Source organism: Rhinolophus sinicus, linkage group LG11 (genome assembly GCF_036562045.2).
Source record: "Rhinolophus sinicus isolate RSC01 linkage group LG11, ASM3656204v1, whole genome shotgun sequence".
In the NCBI taxonomy this organism is placed as follows: Eukaryota; Metazoa; Chordata; class Mammalia; order Chiroptera; family Rhinolophidae; genus Rhinolophus; species Rhinolophus sinicus.
In genome coordinates this window covers 6751371-6776992 of record NC_133760.1, presented here as the reverse complement: position 1 = coordinate 6776992, position 25622 = coordinate 6751371, and the positions used below count along the sequence as shown (strand labels likewise).

The following is a 25622-nucleotide window of genomic DNA, read 5'->3' as shown; positions in this document are numbered from 1 at the left end:
GGAGATAAGCTTTTATAGTAAAGATAAAACAATCATTAATCTCCTGCAGTTTGTGGAAAGTTTGCCTGCTGATAAAGAGAAGTAGATATTGTAACTAACAGACAATCACAAGGTTGATAGTATTGAGCAACCATGAAGTCATTCAGAGAACATTTTGGGGTAATCTGAGTTTGGATTCATGGGAGGGAACCAGGAATTCAATAACAAGCCAACAATGTAGAAATGTGGGTGAATTAAAAAATATTTTTCGTAAGCTTGATTTTTTTTTTAGAACAGTTTTAGATGTGTAGAAAAATTGCGAAGATAGTATAACAAGTTCCCATAGTTCCTACTTTATTCAGATTTCCCTATATACCTAATGTCATTTTTCTGTTCCAGATCGTATCCAGGAGACCACACACATTGCGACATTATGTCTCCTCTTGGCTATGACAGTTTCTCAGACTTTCCTCGTTTTTTATGACCTCAACAGTTTTCAGGAGTCCTGGTCAGGTATTTTGGAGAAGTCCCTCTGTTGGGGTTTTTCAGATGTTTTCTTTATCGTGGTTAGACTGGGTTTATGGCTTTTGGGAGGGGAGAAGATTACAGAGGTAAAATATCATTATCATCGTAATATTTCAAGGGTCCTTATTATCAACATGACATATCACTGTTGATGTTGACCTTGATCGCCTGGCTGAGATCATGTTTGTCAGACTTCTCTGCTGTAAATGTATTCTCCTCCCTCCTCCTTTCTATGTGGGCATATTTAAAACATGAACTCTAGGCCTCAATGTATTAATAAGAACACACTGTATAAACTCCAATTGAGGGATATTCTACAAAATGATTCTCTAGTACTATTCAAATTGTCATGAAAAAAGAAAAAACAAACAAACAAAAAATGCTGAGGGTATGTCCCAGATTAAAGGGACATGTAAACTAAATCCTCGATTAGATCTTAGACCACAAAAAAGTGTTATCATTATATTATTGGGACAATTGGCCACATTGAATATGCAATGTCTATTAGGTAATGATATTGCATCAATGCTAAATTCCCCAATTTTTATAATTTTACTGTGGATATATAGGAAATACCTTTGTTCTTAGAGAATATATACTAAAGTTTTGAATATATACTGCAACTTGCTCTCAAGTGGTTAAGAAAAAAGTTAATATTATATATGAGAGAGAAAATGATTTAGCAGATATTGCAAAATCTTACCATTGGTGAATCTGTGTAAATTGTATATAAGAATTCTTTGTGGATTTCTTGCAAGATTTATCTAACTCTGAAGGTAATTCAAAATAAAAGTTAAAACTAAATAGACACAGTGACGATAATAAGCTGGAAGGAAATTGAGAAAGCATGGAATGCAATCTCTCTTTTTGAGTGCAAAGGTCAAGAACTTGTTTTATACTCACAGATGTGGGGTTGAATTTATATTAAACTATAACTGGACTATAGAATCCAGTTCTCATGTACCATTTAAATGTTAACATACTGAGAATTTATGAAATGCTTTCAGGTTTTGGGGCCTGGGCTAAAACACTTCTCATACCCACTGCATTGAAAACCCATAATACAATTGTTATTTCATTGGTCCTGCCCTTGTATTTCCCAGGGGAGAACTTTAAGGGTCAATGGCTTTACATGTTTACGTAACAAGCAAAAGGGAGAATGCTCACCGAATGCATGAAATATTGACTCCGGGAGTACTTACAGAAACATCTGGGTTCCTAGCATTTCCCTCTGGGCTTCAGTCAGCTAAAATTAAGACCATCTAATGAATGCTCTAAAACCCAAATTTGAAGGCAACAATGTTTAAATTTGAATATTTGATACTCAAGAGGAGGATCGTCATCTCTCTTTCTTATTAATTCCTGGGCTGGATCAATAGATTGAGCACTTGTGTGTTAAACCTTAAAAAGGTATCAAACAGAAATTCTGTAGCTGAAGACGAATACAGTGAATGAAACGAAAAAAAAAAAAAAAGTAACAGAGAGCGTCAGCAGAATGGGTCAAGCAGAAGAAAGAATCCATGAGTTAGAAGACAGGAAATTTGAAATTAACCAGTCAAAGGAGAAAAAAGTATAAAGATGGAAAAATAATAAAGAAAGCCTGCATGATCTATGGGGTCACCATAAAAAGAAATAATCTGAAAATTATTGGAGTCCCAGAAGGAGGAGAGAGAGAAAAGGGGGCAGAAAGCTTATTTAAAGAAATAATGGCTGAGAATTTCCCAAATCTGGGGAGAGATTTGAATATCCAAGTTCCTGAAGCTCATAGCACCCTCCCCCCCAAATCAGCTTAAAATAAAACTATCAAAAAATAGTTTTCCAAGGAGCATTAAAATAAAACTATCAAAAAATCAAAGACAAAATCTTAAAAGCATCAAGAGAAACAAAACTTATAACTTACAAGGGAACCTCCATAATGCTATCAGTGGATTTCTCAATAGAAAACTTATAGGCCAAGAATGGGATAATATATTCAAAGAGCTGAAAGAAGAAAACTGCCAACTAAATACTCTATCTGACAAAGTTATCCTTCAGAAGAAAAGGAGAATTAGAGTTTCTCAGAGAAACAAAAGTTGAGAGAGTTTACCACCATTAAACCTGCCTTACAAGAAATACTGAAAGGAGTTCTTCAAGCTGAAACTAAAGGATGCCAATTAGTAATATGAAAACATGAGAAAATATGAGGCGGCCGGATGGCTCAGTGGGTTAGAGAGCGAGCTCTCAACAGCAAGTTGGCGGTTCAATTCCCTCATGGGATGGTGGGCCGCGGCCCCTGCAACTAAAGATTGAAAAGGGTGACTGGACTTGGAGTTGAGCTGTGCCCTCCACAATTAGATTGAAGGACAACGACTTGGAGCTGATGGGCCCTGGAGAAACACACTGTTCCCCAATAAAATTTATTTTTAAAAAATTATTAAAAAACAAACATGAGAAAATATACAACCCCATTGGTAAAGGTAAGTATACAGTCAGATTCAGAATACTGTAATATGATGCAGAATACTCTACTACTGTAATATGGTGTTGTGTTATACACCTAACTCCAGTACAAAGGTTAAAGGAAAATAGGCCGTGGGAAGACTGAGATTTCAATGAAAGAATCAAACATATCTTCCTGTGGTCATTTCCTGAGTGGCTTCTCTAGGCAGGGTATTATAACTTCAATACATTCAGTAATGAGTACGCAAATTTCTATTATCAGTCCACGGGATTGAAAGAATTTGGCCAGGGTCCACATTTACCTCTGTTCCTCATCTCCGAGTTAAGGATCTTGAGATGGGGTTATCCTGAACTTCCTCAGGTGGGCCCTGAATCCAATGACAGGTACCTTCATAAAAGACAGAAGAGGAGAAGACACAGACACACAGAGCATATGGTGACATGAAGGCGGAGGCAGAGATTGGAGTGATGCAGCCACAAGCCAAGGAAGGGCTGCAGCCACCAGAAGCTGGAAGAGGCAAGGAAGCATCCTCCCCTAGAAGCTTCAGAGGGAGCACGTACTTGCCGACACCTTGATTTCAGACTTCTGGCCTTCAGAAATGTAAGAGAATACATTTCTGTTATTTAAGCCACCAAGTTTGTGGTCATGTACTATGGCAGTCTTGGAAACCAATACGGTGCTCTTTGATCTCATGCTACATGCTCCTTCCAGAGCTTCCCGTCATTGGTACCCAACAGTCCCATTATACAAAGCGGCAGCCGTCTCACACCACACAGAAGCTTACACATCCCAGGTGGAGGTCTAGGGTTCTAGGCTGTTTAAGGTGCCAGGAGGGAAGGACAGCCTCCAAAAACAGTGAGTTCTTAACACAGAATTGAGAACTTCTCTCCTATTCTGTATGATCCTCTAACCACATATACAAAAACTAACCCACTGTTAACATAAAACTAAAAGGGCTTTCTAAGTAAGAGGCAACAGCATTTATGTGAGCTCAAGAAAGAAAAAAGAATAGCTATTCGGAAGCATTGATTCATGAAGAAGCCCCCAAAGTGTTATGAAGAGGAGACAAAAGGCAAGCGGTGTTTATGAGAAAGGGAAGAGGAACAATTACATCCATAGAAGGAAGGCATTTCTGTGGGTGCAGATAAGCAAACAGTGATGCTAATTCTAAACAATGTTTTTAATTTTCCGTCTGGTAGTCAGTCATTAATCCCATAGTCATAATACCTGCTTTCTTGTGATCTTTGCAAACAGTTCTTTGGGACACAATGTTACATTAGCTCCCATCCAAGGTTATCTTGTCCTGTGTTTGTTAACATTCCAAAGGTATGAGGCATAAGACTTGCAAAGCAGTTCCTCTGGATGGCAGCTCTGACTCCATTTTAAAGTGGCTCCCTTTATATTATTATTATTTTTTTTTTACAACACCAAGCTTGCATCTGAAAGGAATCCAGATATTTTTGTATAGCTTTTCATGCCAACAGCCTCGTCCCAGAATCGACAGAATATACAGATATTCCTACTGGAGAAGTGGAGGAGAAACATTTAAGCAGGGAGTGGGTGGAACACAGAGAAGGCCTCAGGCTGTCCTTTGTCCCCAGGGCATCAGTGATGGGCCATTAAATGGTATTTGCAGAATCTCATCTCTACCTTGAACAGAATGGTCAGGCATCTGAGAGTAAATAAAGTATCAAATCCCACCTCATTAACCTTAATGACATTCATAACCGCTCTCATCAATACCCAGAGTACTATAGATTTTTGAGAACCAAAAGAATATTTTGTTATTGTTTTAGCAACTTTACAGAGATCCCATCTGCAGCACTGAGTAGCAGCTGTGTGAATCTTCCAGGAATCAAGGACCCCTGCTTTCTCACGAGGATTTTCCCACAATCCTCTGCTGCCTGAGACAGCCACATCCTGTGCCCCCATCCCATCCTGCAAATTCTCAGCTTGCCCTCTGATGGAGTCCCTGATGTGGTTAGTGGGATTTGTGTCCCCTTGGTATGTTCTGGTCGGCACCCTACATGCTGTTCTCCTAGCTGCTCACCATCCTCAGTTTTGTAGGTCACGATTCAGTGCTCTGGATGGGGTGAGAGAGGATGGGCCTCTTTGACAGTGTCCCACATAGCTGAGGAAGCCGGGAGCTCACTCACATGCTCTCACTTTCCCTGTGGGGAGAAATCACTGGCCTGAGAAGGTCACTCTTGGCACTCAGCTGTGCCACCTTGGGGCAGGGGTGACGCGGATAAAGTCACACTGGTTGTCTTACCTTCTCCATGCATCCAAACTCATATTTTTCTTGCTCTAGTGGTGTGCTAGAACTTTCCTGCTGGGCCTTTGGATTCCCACAAAGGACCTCTTGTCGGGGGGAGGGTGACTATCAAATTCAGTGCTCTCCAGGGATCCCTGAACCCAACCCCAACAACGCTGCAGCCAGGACCCAGGTCTATATGCCTGTTACTCGACAAATGGGTGGGCAAGACTCCTTCTGGGTCCCTTTGTGTGTGCTGCTTGTGACCACAGAACCACAGTCAGATGGGGCTGTAGCCGAGTACTCGGGTCCCGGTCCTTAGACGAGGCCACAGTGGCTGAGTCAGCCACATAGGTGTGAGCCCCTCTTCTCAAAATGGCTCTCCTCGACCCTGGACTGAGTGGGCTGGGGCTGGGACTTCTTGGACTTATAGAATGAACTTCAACAAAAAGGGAGACTTTATTGGCTCCAGTAACCAAACCAAGGAACAGGCAGAAGTATAATTGCAGATACCTGGAGGAAGAACTGTCCACTTAATTCTCTGCTATGGCATGTGAGCTTAGCCTCCTGGCAGGGAACAAGCCTTAGGCATCTCCCTTTGACCTCCCAACAGGTTAGCTATCACAGAGAAAAGTCTTCCCACATCTCTGCCACCAGTTGGAAGAATCATGGCTCTGACTGGGTCATGAGTCCATGCCCAGGGGACAGGCCCATGTGCTAAATCCTGAGCCGTCTTCCTGGCTCCACAGTCTGAGGGCTTAGCAGTCATCACTGACTTTGAACATACTTATGCCTCTGACTCAGCAATTCTCAACTTAGTATATACACTCACCAAAGACATGTAACGGGATGTTCGTAGCAGTGTTGCCCGTAATGTCCCCTTGTGAAGCCCACCCTAAAGATTATCAGGAGTAACATGGATGAATGAATTGTGCTGCATTCACACCGTGGGAAATTACACATCAATGAAAATGAAAGGTCTGCACTTATACGCAATATGGCTGAATCTCACTCACATAATAGTGAATGAAAGAAGCCAGACACAAAGGTATGATCCAATAAATATGAAATACAAAGAGACAAAACTAATCTATGCTGTCCGAAATGAGGCTAGTGGTTACCCTTGGTGAGCAGTACCTGGAAGGGGGCATGGAGCAGGGCTAGCAACGATCTTTCTTAATATGATTGTCACTAACATGGAGTGTTTAGTTTGTGAAAATTCACCTAGCTCTACACAGTGGAATATTACTCAGCCATAAAAAGGAATGAAGCACTGACACATGTTACAACACGGATGAACCTCAAAAACATGCTGAGTGAAAGAAGCCAGATATGAAAGGTCACATATCGTAGGATTCCATCTATATGAAATGTCAGAATAGGTCAGTCCATGGAGACAGAAAGACTACTGGTTGCCAGGAACTGGGAGGATAAGGGATTGGGGAATGTCCATATAGTGGGTACAGGGTTTCCTTTTGGGGTGATGAAAATGTTTTGGAATTAGAGAGAGGTGATGTTCGTACAACATTGTGACTGCACTAAATGCTACTTCGTTATCTTTAAAGTGGTTAATTTTATGCCATGAATTTTATCTCAAAAAATAAAAAATGTACACTATACTTTAAAACTTTAAAAATTGTGTTAGGGGAAGCTTGAGTTTCTCTGAGAATTTAGTTAACCTCCCAAAGATTGTTGTTAGCAATTCATTAGGATCTTGATTTGAATGAAAATTCTTCCCCACAAATGCCCTACTCATTCCCCACCATAGCCAGCATTGCATCCATCACCATTGAGCTTTGGCTGTGCCTGGTTTCAAGAAAAGGAGTCATCCACATGGAAAAGAGATCAAGTCTTTATTGGTCAGAATGATCCGAGAAAGGATATATTTTGAAAGGCAGCTGATGAATCCTGTAACGTCTGTCCCTTTAATAACACCAAGACTTATTTAAATGCTGTGGAAGAGAAATGGCGGTGAGGGTCAGTATCACAGTCTGTCACCCTCCAGAATGATCATTTCTCCTTCCTAATGGGAGACCTGGTCTACCCCCAACTAAACAACATGAGTATGTGGAACAGGAGAATGATAGAGGAACGTTAGAGATCAGTGGCCTAAGGAGGGTGTAAGTATTTCTCTCTTACTCTCAAATACAATATGCATTACTGATTATTTCATTACTTGATTATTTTAACATAAGTTATGCGGTATTATTGGAACAAATTTAGTAAATTGATAATATTTAGTGTTAAGAAAGTTGCTAAAAGTGGACAGTCTCATATGTTGACTGAGGCTAATTTGGAACAGCTTAAAATTTAACACACACACATACACACACACACACACACACACACACACACTCACACCCTTAATATATATATATATCCTTTAACCAAGTGGTTTCATTCAGTTAATCTAATAATAATTTAAAAACCCTCACACACTTACTCAAAAATTCAATGTAGAGCGTAAAGGGGATCAAATATAAGGTGAGGGAAAGAGAACTAACTCTGGGTGGTGAACATACAATGTGATATATTGATGACGTAATACAGAATTGTACACCTGAGACCTATGTAACTTTACTAACAATTATCACCCCAATAAACTTTAATAAAAAGTAAAGATGAAAAATAAAAATAAAGTGCTACACATCACTGCAAAAAATAATTCAATGTAGAAGGTACACATTTGGTCATAGTCATATCAAATATTAAAAACCATCAAATTATGCTTTAATAGGGGAGAAGTATATCCACATTTTGAAATTTGGTGAAAGCATGAAGAAAGGTGAGGTAGATTTATGCATTTACATGGAAAAATCACCGTAATATATATATTTAAATGAAGATCAAGACACAGGACAAAGAAGATAGTATAATTCATTCATGCTTAAAAAGACCTTTAAAAAAAGTTTATATGTGTGGAAATGCATAGAATAAACCTGGAAGAATACATCCCGAACTGGTAGCTGTGTTTTCTGTGAAACAGAATAGAAGGGGAGGAGGGAAGGTGAGAAGGAATAGTAACAGTTTACTCCCTCTATTCGTGTGTTGCTTCAGTGTTTAAATGAGCACTCATTCACATATTACTTGTGTAAATCAAAGTAAATATTTAAAAAACAAAAGTGATACATGCATATAATTACAAATATTGGACAGCACGTAAAGATACACCAATGGGACTCGACAACAGTCCAATGCAAATGTGACCATTACTAAGATTTCCTCATATTTATCTGTCCGGGGCCTTTTTTCTATATTTATAATATGAACCATTTTTTTTAGTTTTTAAAAAACATTTTTGTGTTTCTTAAAGTTGTCTACCTTGAAAATGTAAAAAATAATATAAATGATTCCACTTTAAAATGGAGTCAGAGCTGCCATCCAGAGGACCTGCCTTGTGTGCCTTAAACCTCAAACCCTTGGAATGTTAAAACAGGGCAAGATAACCTTGGACGGGGCCTGAAGCAACATCGTGTCCCAAAGAACTGTTTGCAAAGAAGAAAAGAAAGCGGTTATGACTACTGGACTGAAAATTAAAAACGTTGTTTAGAATTAGTGTCACTGTGTTCGCTTATCTGCGCCAATAGAAATGCCTTCCTTCCATTGATGGAATTGTCCTCTTTCTTGTTTGGGCTTCTGCCTAAATCAGTGCTTCCCAAATCGCTATGTTTAAAAATCTCAAATAAGTGCTTGTTGTCTCTCACTTTGACGTTTTATTTCTAGGCTAACATAAAATAACATTATATCTTGAACACTTTTCCTGTCACTGAATGCCACCCTGTGCGTCTGTTTCTAGTCCTGTATGTGACTGTGCTTATTCTCATTCAGTGATAACGGACGGATATGTTATTAAGTGCTTTGGGTCACAGTGATGACCATTGCCTTACACACATATTTGTACAGCTGTCCAGGGTTTTCTTTAGGACAGATCCATAGAATAGAAGTTGTTGAGTCAAAGGGCCTGGCTCTTTATGGATGAGGAGAGTCAAAGATCACCCAAATCCTGGCTCACCTGCAGCAGGTACAAAGACTCTGTGTTCTGTATTAATTTGTTAGTCTCAGGGAAGGCTCTATTCTACATCCCATCCGTCCTTTCATATTTTTCATCTACTTCTAATATTATGTTGAGTTTTATATGGTTATGCACTCCATCTTACATCTCTTTTTATAAAAAGAATTGGGAAAGTAAGGGAGGAAGGGAAAAAGAAAGAGGGAGAGGAAATGGAAAATGCGAGGGTGAAGGGGAAATGCAAACACAGCATTACACTTACTCTGTATTAGGCATTCTTCTGAATGCTTTATAAAATCTGAATTATTTGATACCCTATGAGGTAAATCCAGTTAATACGTCTATCTTCATAACCACCATAAATGGTAATGAATGGTTATCTAGAAAATGCCCATTTTATACACAAGAGAGCAGACTCAGAGTGGTATTTTTTAACCACTGCCCAGTATGGCCTCTCAAAGCAGAAAGGATGTAGGAAGATGGGTGGAGGAAAGTTATTTCATTCATAAAACTGATTATCTCTTGTGGAGAGTGATAAACCCCCTGAAAGTCTTCTCTAGAAAGTAGGATTTCAACACTCTAGAGGACATAATTAATAGAACTAAACATGTAGTCCTATTTACTTGGCTGCTAGAAAGCTCAGCTCCAATTGTATAATCTCACCGTACAGCCTGTATAGTGCTAACTACCTCTTGCCTTACGACTCTGAATTTTCCTTGATTTGTAATCTATTAATTTTATTATTGCAAAGCTAGTTATTTTTATTAGCTGTCTTAAACTTTCTGGAGCAGGGCAGTAAAAAAGGGAGGAAAGAAGGGAGAGAGAAATGAAGCATCTATTTCTGAGAAGCCGATATGTGACAATTCTGAGAGTGGTCTAGGACAGCAGGCATATGATAGGGATTTGGAGCTGGATCACCCCCAACCTCTGATGCCCTGGAGACCCCATCACTGGTGGGAAGTGAAGAACACACAGCCCCTAGTGCAAGGTGGTGGTCCAACTGTTAAACTCCCACTGCAGTTGAACTGGGATGGCATCCCAGTGGAGAGGCATATGCTGGCTGGTTAAATGTTTCAGGAATTTGAGAAGTCCTAGGAAACAGTAACTACACAAACAATGGGATTGAATGGCTAGAGCTGAGCACCGCTGATACCCTATCCTAAGATAATGAAAAGCTGCAGGTGAGTAACGGGCCATTGAATACCAAGTGTGGAAACCATGGAGACTTCCAGGCATCTTACCAAGGAGCGAACCTGCAGACCAGCCTAGGACTTAACTATTGGCAGAGTTCCAGAGAAGGTTCAAGTATCAACAAACTCATTTGGGGGAAAACATGGGACCCCTTGCCTGTATAAAAAAACATGCTTGTTGTGTCTGGGTCCCAAATAGGTCTTTGCCGTTTCTGGAAGCCCAAAAGAAAGGTCAACTCAATCACTGACTAGTTACAACGTGGATAAGGAAAAAGCAGTCATTCCTCCTAGATTAGACTGAAATGCTCCATGTGGGTCTTTATCTGTGTGTCACTGATATAGACAATGACCCCAGAGACATCCCCTAATTAATGGCTGTGTGAGTTTTGACAAACGCATAGAGCCATGGGGTAGAAATGGATACTGACTTTAACCACCACTGAATCCAGGCGAGGCTTGGAGCTTCATCTCTTACTAGCTGATTGGCTAAGATGACCAGGCTCTCAGTGTCTGATTCCACATCCGTAAAATGGCAATTTTAATGGGGAGAGAGATAATGAATGGAAAGCTCATAAAAGCATACTGTAGGGGCTCATTGAATGGAACTGGTTAGTAAGCGGTCTCTGCGCAAAGCTTCTTTACGATAATGGAATTTGACACTGAGTTAGGGTATAGCCGAGCCTCTTAAGCTTTAATTTCCTCATTTCTCTCTGGGTATAATGACACCTATAATCACTTCCTGGGGTCATCGTGAAGGTTAAATGAGACACGATTGCGCTCAATAAAACCCTCACCGTAATAATTCAAGCATGGAGATGGGTGAATTCCCCAATGTCTCTTGACTATGCTTTTCTCCTTCCCATGTCTTCTTTTCAGTGGAAACTAACCTCATTTCTTTATCTGCATGGGGTCAGGGACAGATGGTTCAAGCCAGGGACCAGCAAACTAGAGCCCAGAGGCCAAATCCAACCTGCTATCTCTTTTCGTGTGGCCTATGAACTAATAGTTTTCTCATTTTTAAGTGGTTGACAAAAACAATAATCAAAAGACAAGTAATATTTTGTGACACCTGAAAATTACATGAGATTCAAATTTCAGGGTGTATAAATAGTTTTACTGTAACATAGTCACGTTCATTGTTTTTTATTTATTATTATTATTGCCGCTTTTGTGCTACAAGACAGAGCTGAGTGTGCGAGAAACCATATGGCCTGCAAAGCCTAAAATATTTGGTATCGGGCCCTTTACAGGAAATGTTTGCTGACCTCTGATCTAAACCACCATCAGATAATCTAGACCCCCAACTTCCCTTTCCGTTAATCCAGAGGGCTCCCCACTTTAAGGTCTGTAAGACCCCTCACTGCCTCCTTCCCCAGACAACTTACTGGTAAGGAGAGCATTGCTTCCATTTTCTGTCGTCATGGTAATTTTTTGTCAGTGAACACCAACTCCGATTCAAAATATAGCCTTCCTTGGTGCATCTGTGAAAGAGTTTTTTCCTGAAGAAGAAAGGGAAGACACACACGGGGGGATCTGCAGAGAAAGAGAGGAGCAGGAGAAACAGGAATATAAAAAGTCTGATGATTAACCATTACTAAATTAACGGCACAAGCTTTTTCTACCAGAGCAGACTGTTTTCAAAGTGTTAATTAAAACGTAGAAAGGTCAGGATTTGGATTCAGGTTTAGCCAACACCGAAAATCATGTAAGCAGCTGCTGTCAATTGCTCCTTGGATCCAAGGCATCCGAGATGGCCCATCAGAGGGACACTCACCCTTTCCAGTGCAATACCGCCACCTGCCTTGGAATTTCTTGTCAAGAGAACACCAATCATAACTGCTGTGGACAGAGATGCAGTTGTGGTAGACCACATCGCCGTACATAAATGGAAAGACACAGGTACTGTTCACAAACGCTGGAAAAGAGAAAACACACCAAATGGCAGGCGAGTTTACAAAGGGAAGTGACTTTCTAATCTCTGTCGCGATTGTCAGCACCATGCCTGCTACCACCCCCAAACCTGCGTGTGGCTGGTCTCGCTAACTGCCTTCCCTGTGTGTGGCACCAAACATCAGTGAACATGCAGGGAAGCCTTCTTTTAACCCTGAGCTGGAAGCTGAGTGCAGTAGCTGGCTTCCTTTCCGTGTGAGTCCTTCAGCGACTGTACACCCAAACTCCTAACCTGACATTCTGGCCTTTCTTAGAGTCCCCTTTCTCCCTCTCTCCTAGAAAAATAAATCTCTTAGCTTGCCAAAGGTAGCTCCGAAGTATTTCTTAAGGTTACCCACTTCCCTCCACACCCTTTGTCACCACCTAGCATTGTGCCTTGCTTTGACTACGGCAATAACTGATTTCTGGATACTGCCCACCTGTTTGTCCCATCATTCTTCACACTGCTGGGAGAATGTTCTTTCTTAAATACTAACCTGACCCTGCCACTAACCTATTAATGTCACATTGCAGTTAGGATAAGAAATAGCATTGAAATGGCTTGTGACGCCCTACGGCCCTACTTGATCTGGTTCCCTAAAACACCTCCAACCTCATCTTGGGCCACTTTTCCTTGTGTTCTCTTTGCTCACACCTTGTAAGGTGTCCTGAGAGTGCCGCCATCTTTCTTGCCTAAGGGGTTTACAGGCGTGATCTTCTCTGGTTGGCAGGAACGTGTCTCTGTTTTGCCTGTGTAGCCTCCTCTTACCATGTTTTCCTGAAAAGAAGACCTAACTGGAAAATAAGCCCTAGCATGATTTTTCAGGATGACGTCCCCTGAACATACGCCCTAATGCGTCTTTTGGAGCAAAAATTAATATAAGACCCAGTCTTATTTTCAGGGAAACACGGTATGTTCAGCCTAAATGTGAATCTCCATGGAACTTCCTTGAAGGAAATCTTGGAGGGCTGACTGAACTTGGTCTTGAAATACAGGATTGGGTTGCCATGACCGGGGAGGGCCTCTTGTGCCAGAAGAACAGCAAAGGAAAGAGTAAAACAGCAGGAAAACTCAAGGAATTTTCAGGAATATAACATTGTGTCATGGTTGTGGGCTAACATTTGAAACGTTAACAAATAAAGAGATGTATCCTCACCTGGAATCACGGGGTGTAAATGGGCAACAGATTCTGAAAGAGAAAAAAAATGGGTAAAATTTAGGCCACCTCTTAAAATACTCCATTCCTAGATAAATGGCTGTTAGAAGTATCTTGAAGTTCATGTAGCAGGAAACCCTCTGCTCTCACCATGTGGATGACTTATGATTACTTCTAGTTGTTGTTGGTGGTGGTGAGGGGTGTCTCACCTCTACCCAAGACATAGCCCATTAATTCAGGTATGAGCTCTGAGTATTCCAAAGGGCTTTCTTTGAGTAAGTTAGAGTAAATTCATTGGCACTCAACATCCATCCATTAGTTGACATTCCACTAGCCTGGAAGTTGGAGGGACCATCCTAGCTCTTACCCACATGTCAACATTTCAGGAAAACAATCCGTTCAGTGTGAGAGCACTGAATATTCCCAGCAGCCTTGGTGATTCTGTTTTGTTTTGATTCCTAGAAAATAATGCTTTTTTTTATCATCTCCAAGCCTGTTTCAGGGAGTAAGTGTCTTGGTAGCATGAACACCATAAAGCCCAGTTAGACCTGATTAAAGACTAGAAATGACCTATTATGAAGAAGTGTTATCCAGTAACATTAGCTGATCTTTAATTAGCCATTCCTATCTTCCTGTCACTGTCCTCAGTGGACCTTCACCACACCCCTTTGAAGGAGAGAATATAATTTAGAACTCCCTTCTCCTCCCCATCCCCCCAAAGGGTTACAGACCAGAGGACACAGGCAACAGAGAGAGACTGGAAGTTATGTGACCACTGACTGGTGGGAAGTAGGTTCATACTTAAGGAGTCTGACTTTGGAGACTGATCTGAGCGGTCGCTTACCTGCGCAAGGGACTCAATGCATGTGCCTCGCTTTCCGTACCTTTGATGTAACAATGCTAATTCATAGGTTTGCATCTGACTAACTCAGGAGTCGGATATGGTGAGTACAGCGTCAGTAGTAGCCGATAGCGGCCCTGATCTTCAGAAAATAGCTAACAAGATGAGAGTGCTTTTGAAGTTGTGGTTAAATAATTGATTATTATGGGTGGTTCCCTAGGTGCCCGCCTTTCTCCTTAGTGCCTTATGCTGACTACCTTAAGGAAAATGAATCTTGCCACACGCCTGTAAAACTGGCATTATTGTATGTTTATAGGTTATGCATTGTTAATGATGACCTCCATGTTGTAGATACAGAAGTGGAGGCTTAGAGAGAGAAATCATTTGCTCAAAGCCACAGAATGAAGAAATCATTCAGGTCCCCTGTCTCCAGAAACGAAGCCTCTAAAATAACCATGCCTGTGCGGGGCTCTGTGTCTGGCCCCAAAACTCTCTTAGGAGGTGCTGCCGCAAAGCTGAATCTCCTCCCCATGCAAGCTGGGGTTGTTTTAGGACAAAACCACGGGTACTTACATTGTGTTATAAACCCCAGCTGTCACTGGGTGCATTTTCCGCTTTGCCCAGTCACTGTGGCCAATCTTCCAAACCTTTCATCCCTACTCTCTTTAATCCCCACAGCCTTTTCCTCATTTTACAGATGAAAGAGCAGAGAGGTACTTGCATTTAAACATTGTCCACACAATTAAGAATGGGTACAGCCCAGACTCACGTCCTGTTCTGTCTGGTTCCAGGCAATAAGCTATTTCTTTCAGACCCTGGGGCCCCCAGAAATGGTCTTTCGTCATTTCATTTACTAATAGTGCCAAACATGACCAAATCCTCACAGATCTTCTATCCTTGCGTGTTGTTATCACATGCATCTCTGCGCAAACATCACCATGTTGCCTCCTCCCTCGCCTCCCCCTCCTTCAGCAAATAATGATGAAGAAGCATCACCCCCAATATCAACTGAAGACTTATTGTACCCAATGCGTTCAGAGAAAGAGAAGACAAAAGGCTGCCCCCAAAATCCCAAAGCCAACCTGACACATTTAGGCATGTCATTCTCCTGCTGGACATAAACAAGCTCATAGATCTCAGACAAGTTTACACTGAGATCATGAGAAAATAAGATAAGGCAAGTCCACTTCAGAATTTTGCCTGAACAGTCAAAAACGAGGTCACCGTGTCACAAAATACCAAACACCTCCTGTCCTTTGGCTGAAATGAGTGACTGCTGCTTCTTGAATGACACCTTTTTCCTCCTCCTAATCTGCCTTCTCTGTAGAGATTTGCTGAGATACCCAGGCATTGAATTGTCCCTGCCTTCTGACACCAACCATCGTTAACCTAATCCCCTCTACTCTCCCAACCAGAACCCAAACCCTAGAATAGGTTCTAACACCCTCTGGCTTAGAATCCCAAGGTGCCCTATGGAACCCCAAGGTGTGTGGTCATCTTGACTCCAGTGAGTGAAACATCCAGGCTGATTAACTTCTGTGTGTTTCTGGTGGCCTCGGGCTGCTGACGTCAAGAGTGCCAGGGGACTTTCTGACCTTTTCTACCTTAATCCTTACAAGGACTAGGAGAGATAAAGATCACTTTCTCTCTGTCGAATTGCTTTGTTTTCTGGGGAGGCAATTCACATGGTTCAAACTTCAAAGGAGTTATAAAAGGGGAATCAGTCCTCCCAGCCTCTCTGACCCCAGCCTCCCTGTCACCCTCCCCACAGAAAACTGATGTAATTCTTGTGAAACCTACAGGGATGTTTGTGAACATTTGAGGGCATATTAACAACGTTGCACTCCTTTTTCACACAGAGGATAGCTGAGCCTACATATTGTTTCTTTTGAACATTTCTCCCTTGACAAAAGATATTGGAGAACTTTCCAAAACGATACATAATAAGCTTCCACTTTCTCTTCTTTTTTATTGTGGGAAGAATACTTAACATGCGATGTACCCTTTTAAGAAATTTTTCGACACCTTGAGCTGAGCTGCCTCCCAGATGGCTCAGTTGGTTGGAGTGCGTCCTCTCAACCACAAGGTTGCCGATTCGACTCCCGCAAGGGATGGTGGGCTGTGCCCCCTGCAACTAGAAAACAGCAACTGGACCTGGAGCTGAGCTGTGCCCTCCACAGCTAAGATTGAAAGGACAACAACTTGACTTGGAAAAAAGCCCTGGAAGTACACACTGTTCCCCAATAAAGTCCTGTTCCCCTTCCCCACCCAAAAAAAGAAATGTTTAAGTGTGCAGTGCAGTATTGTTAACCACAGGGCACTATGCTCCATAGCAGGTTTCTGGAACTGACTCGTCTTGCATGACTGAAACTTTACACCCATTGAACAGCAACTCCCCATTTCCCCTCCTCCCCAACCCCTGGCAATAACCATTCCACTCTCTGTTTCTATGAGTGTGACTATTTTATATACTTTGTATAAATGGAATCACACAGCATTTGTCCTTCTGTGCCTGGCTTACTTCACACGGCATAATGCCCCCAGGCTCATCTGTGTTGTCTCAGATGGCAGGATTTCCAAGCTTCCTCTTTCTTAAAGACTATTATTACCATTCTGTAGATGAGAAGGCTGAGGCTTAAAGACAGGCAGCATTACTTGCACAAGGTCACCTCACCAGCGAGTGGAAGAACAAGGATTTGAACCCAGGACTCTCCAGATTCTCATCTTCAGCACCAATAATTATGCCATAGTTCAAAGTATTATGGACAGTGGATAGAATCTGTTTCCTGCCCATCTCACCCCAAACCACTGCCTCCGAGATTCCCTCTTCCTCCTGCGTCCTCTCCTCCTCCCCTTCCTCGTCGTCTCACCTGCTTTCAGTCCATACACACAGAGAACCAGGGACACCCAGCCTGCCAGCTTCTCCATCACCTCGCATTACCTACAGAGGGCCTGCACCGTAGCAGAGATTGCCTCTGACTTTATACGCTCCAATGTCTGCCCCTCCTACTCTAGCTGCTCCCACAGCACACAGACTTACTCCGGAGCATTTTCTCCCATGCCCTAAATTTCAGGGTGCACAGAAAAATTAGGAACACCCATCTTGAAAGCATTCTACAAGTGTGGTTCCTGGACCAGCTCCATCACCCTCACCCGCAAACATGTTAGAAATGCAAATCCTTAGGCCCCACCCCAGACCTGCTGAAACTGGGGGTGGGACCAGCCACCTGTGTTGTAACAAGCCCTCTAGGCGAGTCGATGTTCACTAAGGTTTGAGAACCAGTGCGCTATAGCTTGCTTAATACTTTCATATCCATTCATATCATTTACTCCCTTGATTATTATTATTTTTTCAGTAAAAGTCCAGCAAGAAAGGCAAAACCAATTTTAGCCTCCTGGATAAGTAAGGCTCAGAAAGGCCACACATTGTGGCTGTGCTCAGCCAGTAGTGGAAAGACAGAGTTTAATCCCAGTTCTTATACGTGGGCTTGGGCCACTTTAGAATTCCTTTCCCAGCCACCATCTCTGGAGGGATGTGGGGAGAGCAGAAGAGGCAAGAGCACTTTATAAGAGAGAGAATGGATTGGAAGGGTGAGTACCAGTAAAGAGAAGGGTGTCCTAGTGGAGCCCCAGGGTGATCTAAGATGGGGAACAGACCGTCAGTCCTGGAGACCACGCATCATGACGGCGTCGGGAAGGGAGGGGATTAACATTCATACTTTAGCATGTATCTGAGCTGACATCTTTTCAGACATTCTGTCAGTTATGCCCCACTTATAAACATGTAGGGACCAGGTATTGGTTACAAATACATTTGCCTTTTCCAAATAGAGACGAGAAAATGGAATAGGGGAGACGTGGAAAAACTTTGATAAGGGTACGGAGCCTGGAGAGGCCGAGTTTCTCTTGTCCAACATGTAGGTTTTTGCTTTTTGCTATTTTGCTGAACTGATGGATCTTCACACAGCACCTGGCCTCTCTGCAGGTAATGAGGTCACCTGTCAATCACGAGTAAACAAAACGGGTTGGCAACAGTGCTTCGCCCATGGGAGCTGAGAGAAGTCTCACACCACTTCATGGCATGGGAATTGTATCCCCCGGTTCGACATTTGGGGAAACCGAGGCTCAAAGAGGCAAAACCATCTGTCAAGGTTACATGGCTCATGCCGAAGTGGAAGACCACAGGTGCAATCCAGGCAGTCTGACGTCAGGCCTTCTGGTTTCTGCTCGCCCCACTGTCATCGAGGTCTTACAGGCAAACGCCTTCATAGGGAGTCGGTCTCTTCAGAGCCACAGGTTCAACTCTCACTCGATACTGGTCCCCAAGACCTTGTTTCTGACTCACTTGCTAGCTGAGTGACTCTAGAAAGTTTTGCTGTCTATGTCTGCATGTCAGGTCTGTAAAATGTTTGGGCTACGTGCATCCTATCTGAGAGCCCAGCAAATCTTTTTCTTTCTTTCTTTTCTTTCTTTCTTTCTTTCTTTCTTTCTTTCTTTCTTTCTTTCTTTCTTTCTTTCTTTCTTTCTTTCTTTCTTTCTTTCTTCCTTCCCTCCCTCCCTCCCTCCCTCCCTCCCTCCCTCCCTCCCTCTTTCTTTCTTTCGAGTTAATTCCAGTTAATTATATAATTATATCCCATCACATCACAGTGTCCAATCCTCAACCATCACTATCCAGGATACATACAAAGTCAGTGGGAGTGTGAGACCAGATTCCTATATCTCTTATTTAATAAGCTAAAATTTGTGGCAGACATTTGAGCTTTTGTTATTTATTAGGGAAGATAGTGCATCTTTGACTTTGATTTCTCTCTCTCTTTGTGGTGAATTTTACAAAATGTGCTTAATTCTAATTGTAACTTCTCTCAAAGATAATGGGAAGTTATATTCCCAAATATTCATGATTTGCAGAGGTGGTGATAAACATGTGCAGAGTTGCTGAGGCACGTTGTAGAGATTCCCCACCCCCCACCCCCTAAAGGCATGGCCAGGACACTCTGAGCAGGACCCAGGACACCCTCCCTACTGGAAGGGCTGAAGTGGACATCAGGGAGAAACGATTATTCCTTTTTTACTCAACTGAATAGTCATTATGCCCCAAGGCACTCAACCAACTGTGATAAAATATTTTTTCAGAACCGAAGTTGGTATCTAGCCAATGGTATTGGGAGGGCTGGATGAGGATGAAAGAAAAAAATCTATCAACGTCATCAACCTACCAAGTGGAAGAGCTGGACTTGGACGTTAGAGGTTCCCTATGAATAGCATTAATCACGGGGAACTAGAGAGAAATGATCAATGATTCCAGCAGAGAGGGGATTATGTGGGGCTCAGTTTTATCTTTGGCAATAATGAAAAGATAGATAGCACTGGGTTTGGATGCAGAATGTTAACTTGCAATGTCAGTCCTGGAACTAGTAGAAAATATTGAGCATTAATATCAGATAGACTAACTTTCAAATCCTGGATTTCCCACTTATTAGTTAGGGATGTTAGCTAAATAACTCACCCTCTATCTTCCTCTCTTTGTTTGTTTGTTTGTTTGTTTCTTCTTTTTTTAAATAACTCTCTCTTCCTTCCTTTCTTTTCTTTTCTTTTTTTTTTTTTTTGAAGGTGGGGAGGAATGGGAACAGGACTTTATTGGGGAACAGTGTGTACTTCCAGGACTTTTTTCCAAGTCAAGTTGTTGTCCTTTCCATCTTAGTTGTGGAGGGTGCCGTTCAGCTTCAAGTTGTTGTCCTTTCAGTCTTAGTTGCAGGGGGTGCAGCCCACCATCCCTTGCGGGAGTCGAACTGGCAACCTTGTGGTTGAGAGCCCCATGCTCCAACCAACTGAGCCATCTGGGAGGCAGCTCAGCGCAAGGTGCCGTGTTCAATCTTAGTTGCAGGGGGCGGAGCCCACTGTCCTTTGCTGGACTCCAGGAGTTGAACTGGCAACCTTGTGGTTGAGAGCCACAGGCCCATGTGGGAATCGACCCGGCAACCTTTGGGGTTAGGAGCACAGAGCTGCAACTGCCTGAGCCACTGGGCCGGCCCCCACTATCTTTTCCAGGGGTGGTTTAATATCTATGTTTCATAGATGCACAACACAAGATGAACAGCAGGCATTCGACCTTCACTAGTATTTCTTGCTTTTAAGAGACAAGTAATTGTAACTAAGATACATACATCTTCCTGAAACCCTGTGTATTCGTCTGCTAGGCCTGCCATAACAGAATGCCACAGACTGGATGGCTTAAACAACATGCATTGTCTTCTCACAGTTCTGGAGGCTAGAAGTCTGTGATCGAGGTACCAGCAAGTTTCTGGTGAAGGCTCTTTTCCTGGCTTGTAGACGACCACCTTCTTGCTGTGTCTTCACATGGCCTTCCCTCTGTGCTCATATGGAGAGAAAGAGAGATCTCTGGTGTCTCTTTGGGTATCAACATATGAATTTTGGGGGGGGGGAAGGGACACAGTTCAATCCGTAACACCCTGATTCATCTCTTCAAAATGAGATTATTGGTCTCAGCCTCATTTATACTACGGGAAAATCAGATCATGGGCACTAATTGAGAGTCAATATAAAAAGCCAAGATGTCTTGATTCTTGGAAAAGCTAAACCATATCCACACGTAGGCAACTAGTTCTTTTAATCAAAAGCTCCCACAGAGTTGAGAGTTTCATGAGAGAACTAGAGATGTGGGAATTCACTGGAACACAGAAAGTATTGAAGATAAAGTGGAGGAGCATTTGGTTAAGGGTCAGAAACCCCCAGGTTGGAATTCAATGTCTGCCGCTTTCTTGCTGTGAGGTTAATTGGCCTAACCTCTTTCAATCTTGTTTTCCTTGTCCATAAAACTGGGGACATCAAAATATTTTTTATTTTCCCCACCAAACCTGCTCATCCTGCCATCCCATCTCAATAAGTGTCATAACCATTCACCTGCATGTGAAGATCACACTAGGGTCATCCTTGAGTCCTCTTTCTCACTTTATATCCAAGTCCACTGCCAATCCTGCGGACTTTACCTTGGAAATATCTCCTGGATCCAGCCACATCCCACTTCTGCCAGTGCTATCCCTCTAATCTAACCACCATCATTTTCCCCATGGACCATGACAGCTGCCTACCCAGTCCCCCACCTTTTCACCTTTGCCTCCCCTTCATTCTCTCCACATGGTAGCTAGAGCTAGATTGTGTTGCTGCTACGATGAGAATCCCAGATGAGAATTCCAAGACACTTAGAGAAAACGCCATAACCTGGACTTGACCAGACCGCTGACGTTCCCCATCCCTCACTCAACCCAAGTGTCCCCCAGTCACTGTTCCTCAGACACCCCAAACACAATGCTGTTTCAGGGTATTTACATTTGTATGTCTGTCTGACAGAAACTTTATTCCTCCCGCAACTTTCTCTTTCTCCCTCTTATTCTGACTTAATATTTTACATGGCGATTATCTCTACCTGACCTAATTCTCCACATTCACACCCATGTCTAAATCCATATCCATATCTATGAATGTGTGTGTTTATTTGCTTGCTATCTTTCTCCTCTACTAGATTGCAGACTCTGGAGGCAAGGACTTTCTCCCCTTATATACTTTAACTCCAGTAAAATAAAACAGTGCCTGACAAATAGTAATGCTCAATAGCCATTGTTGAATGAATAGGCTGTCCCTCCCTCATAGGCTTAGTCTGAGGGTTTTATGAGATAACACAGTTAAGCAACCCGGCCAAAACATGGCACCAGCTAAGCAGTCATACAGTGGTTACTATTACCGTCAATCAGTCTGGTGACTAGACTTGCTCTGTGATCATTAGAAAGTCATTGCTGATGTTCAGGCGGGCAGAGAGTAGATGGGAATGACTTTCAAAGTCTTTTCCATGGCTCGTCATAGTAGCTCCCTGTTTTCATGAGAAAGTGGTATTTCTGCTTCTGAAGAGCCAGTTTTAGACATTGTTGATGGTAATGCTAAAATTGTCCAGTTAACCTCGCTGGTACATTGCTAAAGGCAAGGAAGACCACATGTGGGGCCAAATGGCATATTTGTTAGCATGCCTAAGTGTCCTCATGTTTGGTATGTACGGGGAACACGGCATGAAAAAATATATATGAGAGGAGGTTCAAGATGGAGGATTAGCTTTAAAAAATACACACATACATATATATTTTTTATTGCTAGAGACTGTTTAGTTTGATGGAAAATACGGTAAATCCTCAAGTCTGATAGATCTGTGTTTGATTCTCATGCCTTCCCCTGAACAAACCATCATCATAACTGATTATTAATGTTAAAGATGTCATCGCTTTCGTCAAACTGTCCCAATTCAACTCCTGCTCTTCCACTTACTGGCTCTGTGACCTAGACTGCTTTGTGCCACACTTTCCTCACACAGAAGATGGAGATAACAACAGCACCCAAGTCTTCAGATTGCTGAATTATATGGACGGGTGTGTGCAAAACTATTAAAGCCATCCTGAGCACAAAGTAAGTGCTGTGCAAGTGTTTCCTTTAGTCATCGTGACTGCTACCACAACTATTACTGCAACCAGTAATAACAACAATATTTTAAAATTGTCATTATATTACATTAGCCAGACAAAACCTCTACAAGGTAAGCAAAAGTATGAATCTAATTGGTGGGTGGGGAAACCAAAGCTTAAAAAAGTAAAGCAACTTGTCTAATATACCCATTGGCTATTTGTGTATCTTCTTTGGAAAAATGTCGATACAGGTCTTTTGCCCACTGGTACAACTATTGTGGAAAACAGTATGGAAGGTCCCTTCCCCAAATTAAAGATAGAACTACCATATGATCCAGAAATTCCACTTCTGGGTATTTATCCAAAAGAAATGAAATCACTATCCTGAAGAGATATCTGCATCTCCATGTTCCTTGCAGTGTTATTCACAACAGTCAAGATATAGAAAAAAACAAATGTTCATTAATGAATGAATGGATATATATATATATATATATATATATATATATATATATATATACCATCATATATAAAATTTTATGTATTATAGATATATTATAGATAACATATGTACATATGCAGTGGAATATTATTCAACCTTTAAAAAGAAGGAAATCCTGCCATTTGTGACAACATGGTTGAACCAGAAGGACATTATGCTAAGTGAAATAAGTCACACACAGAAAAACAAAGTGTATGATCTCACTTATATGAGGAATCTGAAAAAGCTGAACGCATAGAAACAGAGAGTATAAAGGTGGTTACCAGGGGACCTGGGGTGGGGGACATGGGGAGATGTTGATCAAAAGGTACAAGACTTCAGTTATAAGATGAGTAAGTTCTGGGGATCTAATGCACAGCATGGTGACTATAGTTAACAATGCTGTATTATATAGTTGAAACTTGCTAAGAGTAGATATTAAGTATTCTCACCACACACACACAATGGTAACTATGTGAGGTGTTGGTCAAAGGGTACAAACTTAGTTGAAAATTCCTGTGGAGTTTGGAGGAATACAGTCTAGGGATCTCACCAGGCTTCAGGCTTCAAAGACTCTCTTCTGTTGCGACTGTAAGAAACCTAAAACAAGACTCCTGGGTAGCCCCACCATAGGCGCTCAAAGCCCAACCTGGTCTGGAAAGTCTTCTACTTCAGACTTGTGTTTCCCAGAATTCTCCCTGTCTTGGCTTTCAAAATGATGTGTCCATATTCATTTGGAAGATGTTGTTTTCTGCCTCTTTCTGAGATGAGGTGTTGTTACCTCTGGACCCGTCTTCCTCTGTGGGTTTCTCCCAGAGAAACTAATCTGTTTCTTCTGAGTCCTGCCCTCTTGATGGAGACTTCTGAGATATTTCTTGCCTTTTGTCCTTGTGGTAGGCAGAATTCTAAGATAGCCCACCACCCCCACCCCAATTCCTGTCACCCTTTCATGTAATATCCTCCCCTTGAGTATAGGTGGGACATGTGAATATGATGGGAGAGTTACTCTCGTGATTAGGTTATGCTATAGGGTACAACAGACTTGAAGAAAGAGAAATTATCCTGGAGAGGCCTGACTTTATCAGGCGAACCTTTAAATAGGGCTGAGCTATTTCTAGCAAGAAAGGATTCAACATGAAGGAAATTCTTCATTTGAAGATGGAGAGGGCTGTGTGGCAAGGACCTGAGACCAATGTAGGGGTGCTGAGAGCAACGCCCAGGCAAAAAAATGGGATCCTCAGTCCTTCAACCACAAATAACTGAACTCTGCTCATAACCCGAATAAGCCTGGAAGCAATTTGTTCCTTAGTTGAGTCTACAGATGAGAACACAGATGGCTGACACCTTGGTTTTAAAATCTGTGAAGCAAATACTGGTAGAACTGTAAGGAGATAGAGACAAATACACAGTTATCATCAGAGATCTCAACACAGAGATCTCAACACCCCTCTCTCAATATTTGATAGAACACATAGGCAGGAAATCAGTTAAGATACAGAGGCCTCGAAAGATACTATCAACCAATTTGACCTAATTGACATTTATAGAACATTACACCCAGTAACAGCAGATTAGACATTCTTCTCAAGTGCACATAAAACATTTCCCATGATAAATATTGTTTAGGCCATAAAGCAAGTCTCAATAAATTTAAAAGGACTGAATTCATACAAAGTAGTTTCTCTGATGACAAAGGAATCTAATTAGAAATCAAAACCAGAAAGGAAATTACCTATTGAACCACAAAAAGACATGGGGGAAGCTTAAATGCATATTGATAAGAAAAAAATTGAAAATGCTGAGTAAGTCAGCCCTCTGTATCCATGGGTTCCACATCCATAGATTCAACAAACCAAGGATCAAAAATATTTGGAAAAATAGCTTGTTATGTTATTGCTGATGTGTACTATGTAGTGAGGCCTCCAATGGTTGCATCTGTTCTGAACATGTACAGACTTTTTTTTCTTGTCATTATTCCCTAAACAATATAGTATAACAACTATTTACATAGCATTTACATTGTATCAGGTATTCTAAGTAATCTAGAGGTGATTTAAAGTACATGGAGAATGTGCATAGGTTATATGCAAACACTGTGCCGTTTTATGAGACTTGAGCATCTGTGGATTTGAGTATTGGCAGGGGTCCTGGAACTAACCCTCTGTGGATACCCAAGGATGACTGTACTGTATGATTCAAACTATATGACATTCTGGAAAAGCTATGACTACAATCACCACCAGAGGAGAAATTCTGCCCTAAGTGAGAAAACACTGAAAAGAAATCCTGGTAGATCAGACAAGGGACTCAGAAGTACATGGATGTGAGCTGGCTGACTTGGAAAGCATCACT

The 25622-nt window shown here is 41.9% G+C and overlaps 1 protein-coding gene across 3 annotated transcripts in view; it reads right to left on the bottom strand.

Moving 5' to 3' along the window:
* Positions 1-7036: 7036 nt before the first annotated feature.
* Positions 7037-25622, bottom strand: part of LOC109458707 (binder of sperm protein homolog 2) — a 33924-nt gene continuing 15338 nt past the window's right edge. For all 3 annotated transcript variants that reach the window (XM_074316173.1, XM_074316174.1, XM_019752579.2), the window contains 4 exons: positions 13484-13516; positions 12172-12312; positions 11783-11930; positions 7037-7150 (listed from right to left, as the gene is read on the bottom strand). In XM_074316173.1, the coding sequence (XP_074172274.1) occupies positions 7144-7150; positions 11783-11930; positions 12172-12312; positions 13484-13516 (329 nt within the window). In that variant the 3' untranslated portion in view covers positions 7037-7143. The remainder of the gene's footprint in view (positions 7151-11782; positions 11931-12171; positions 12313-13483; positions 13517-25622) is intronic.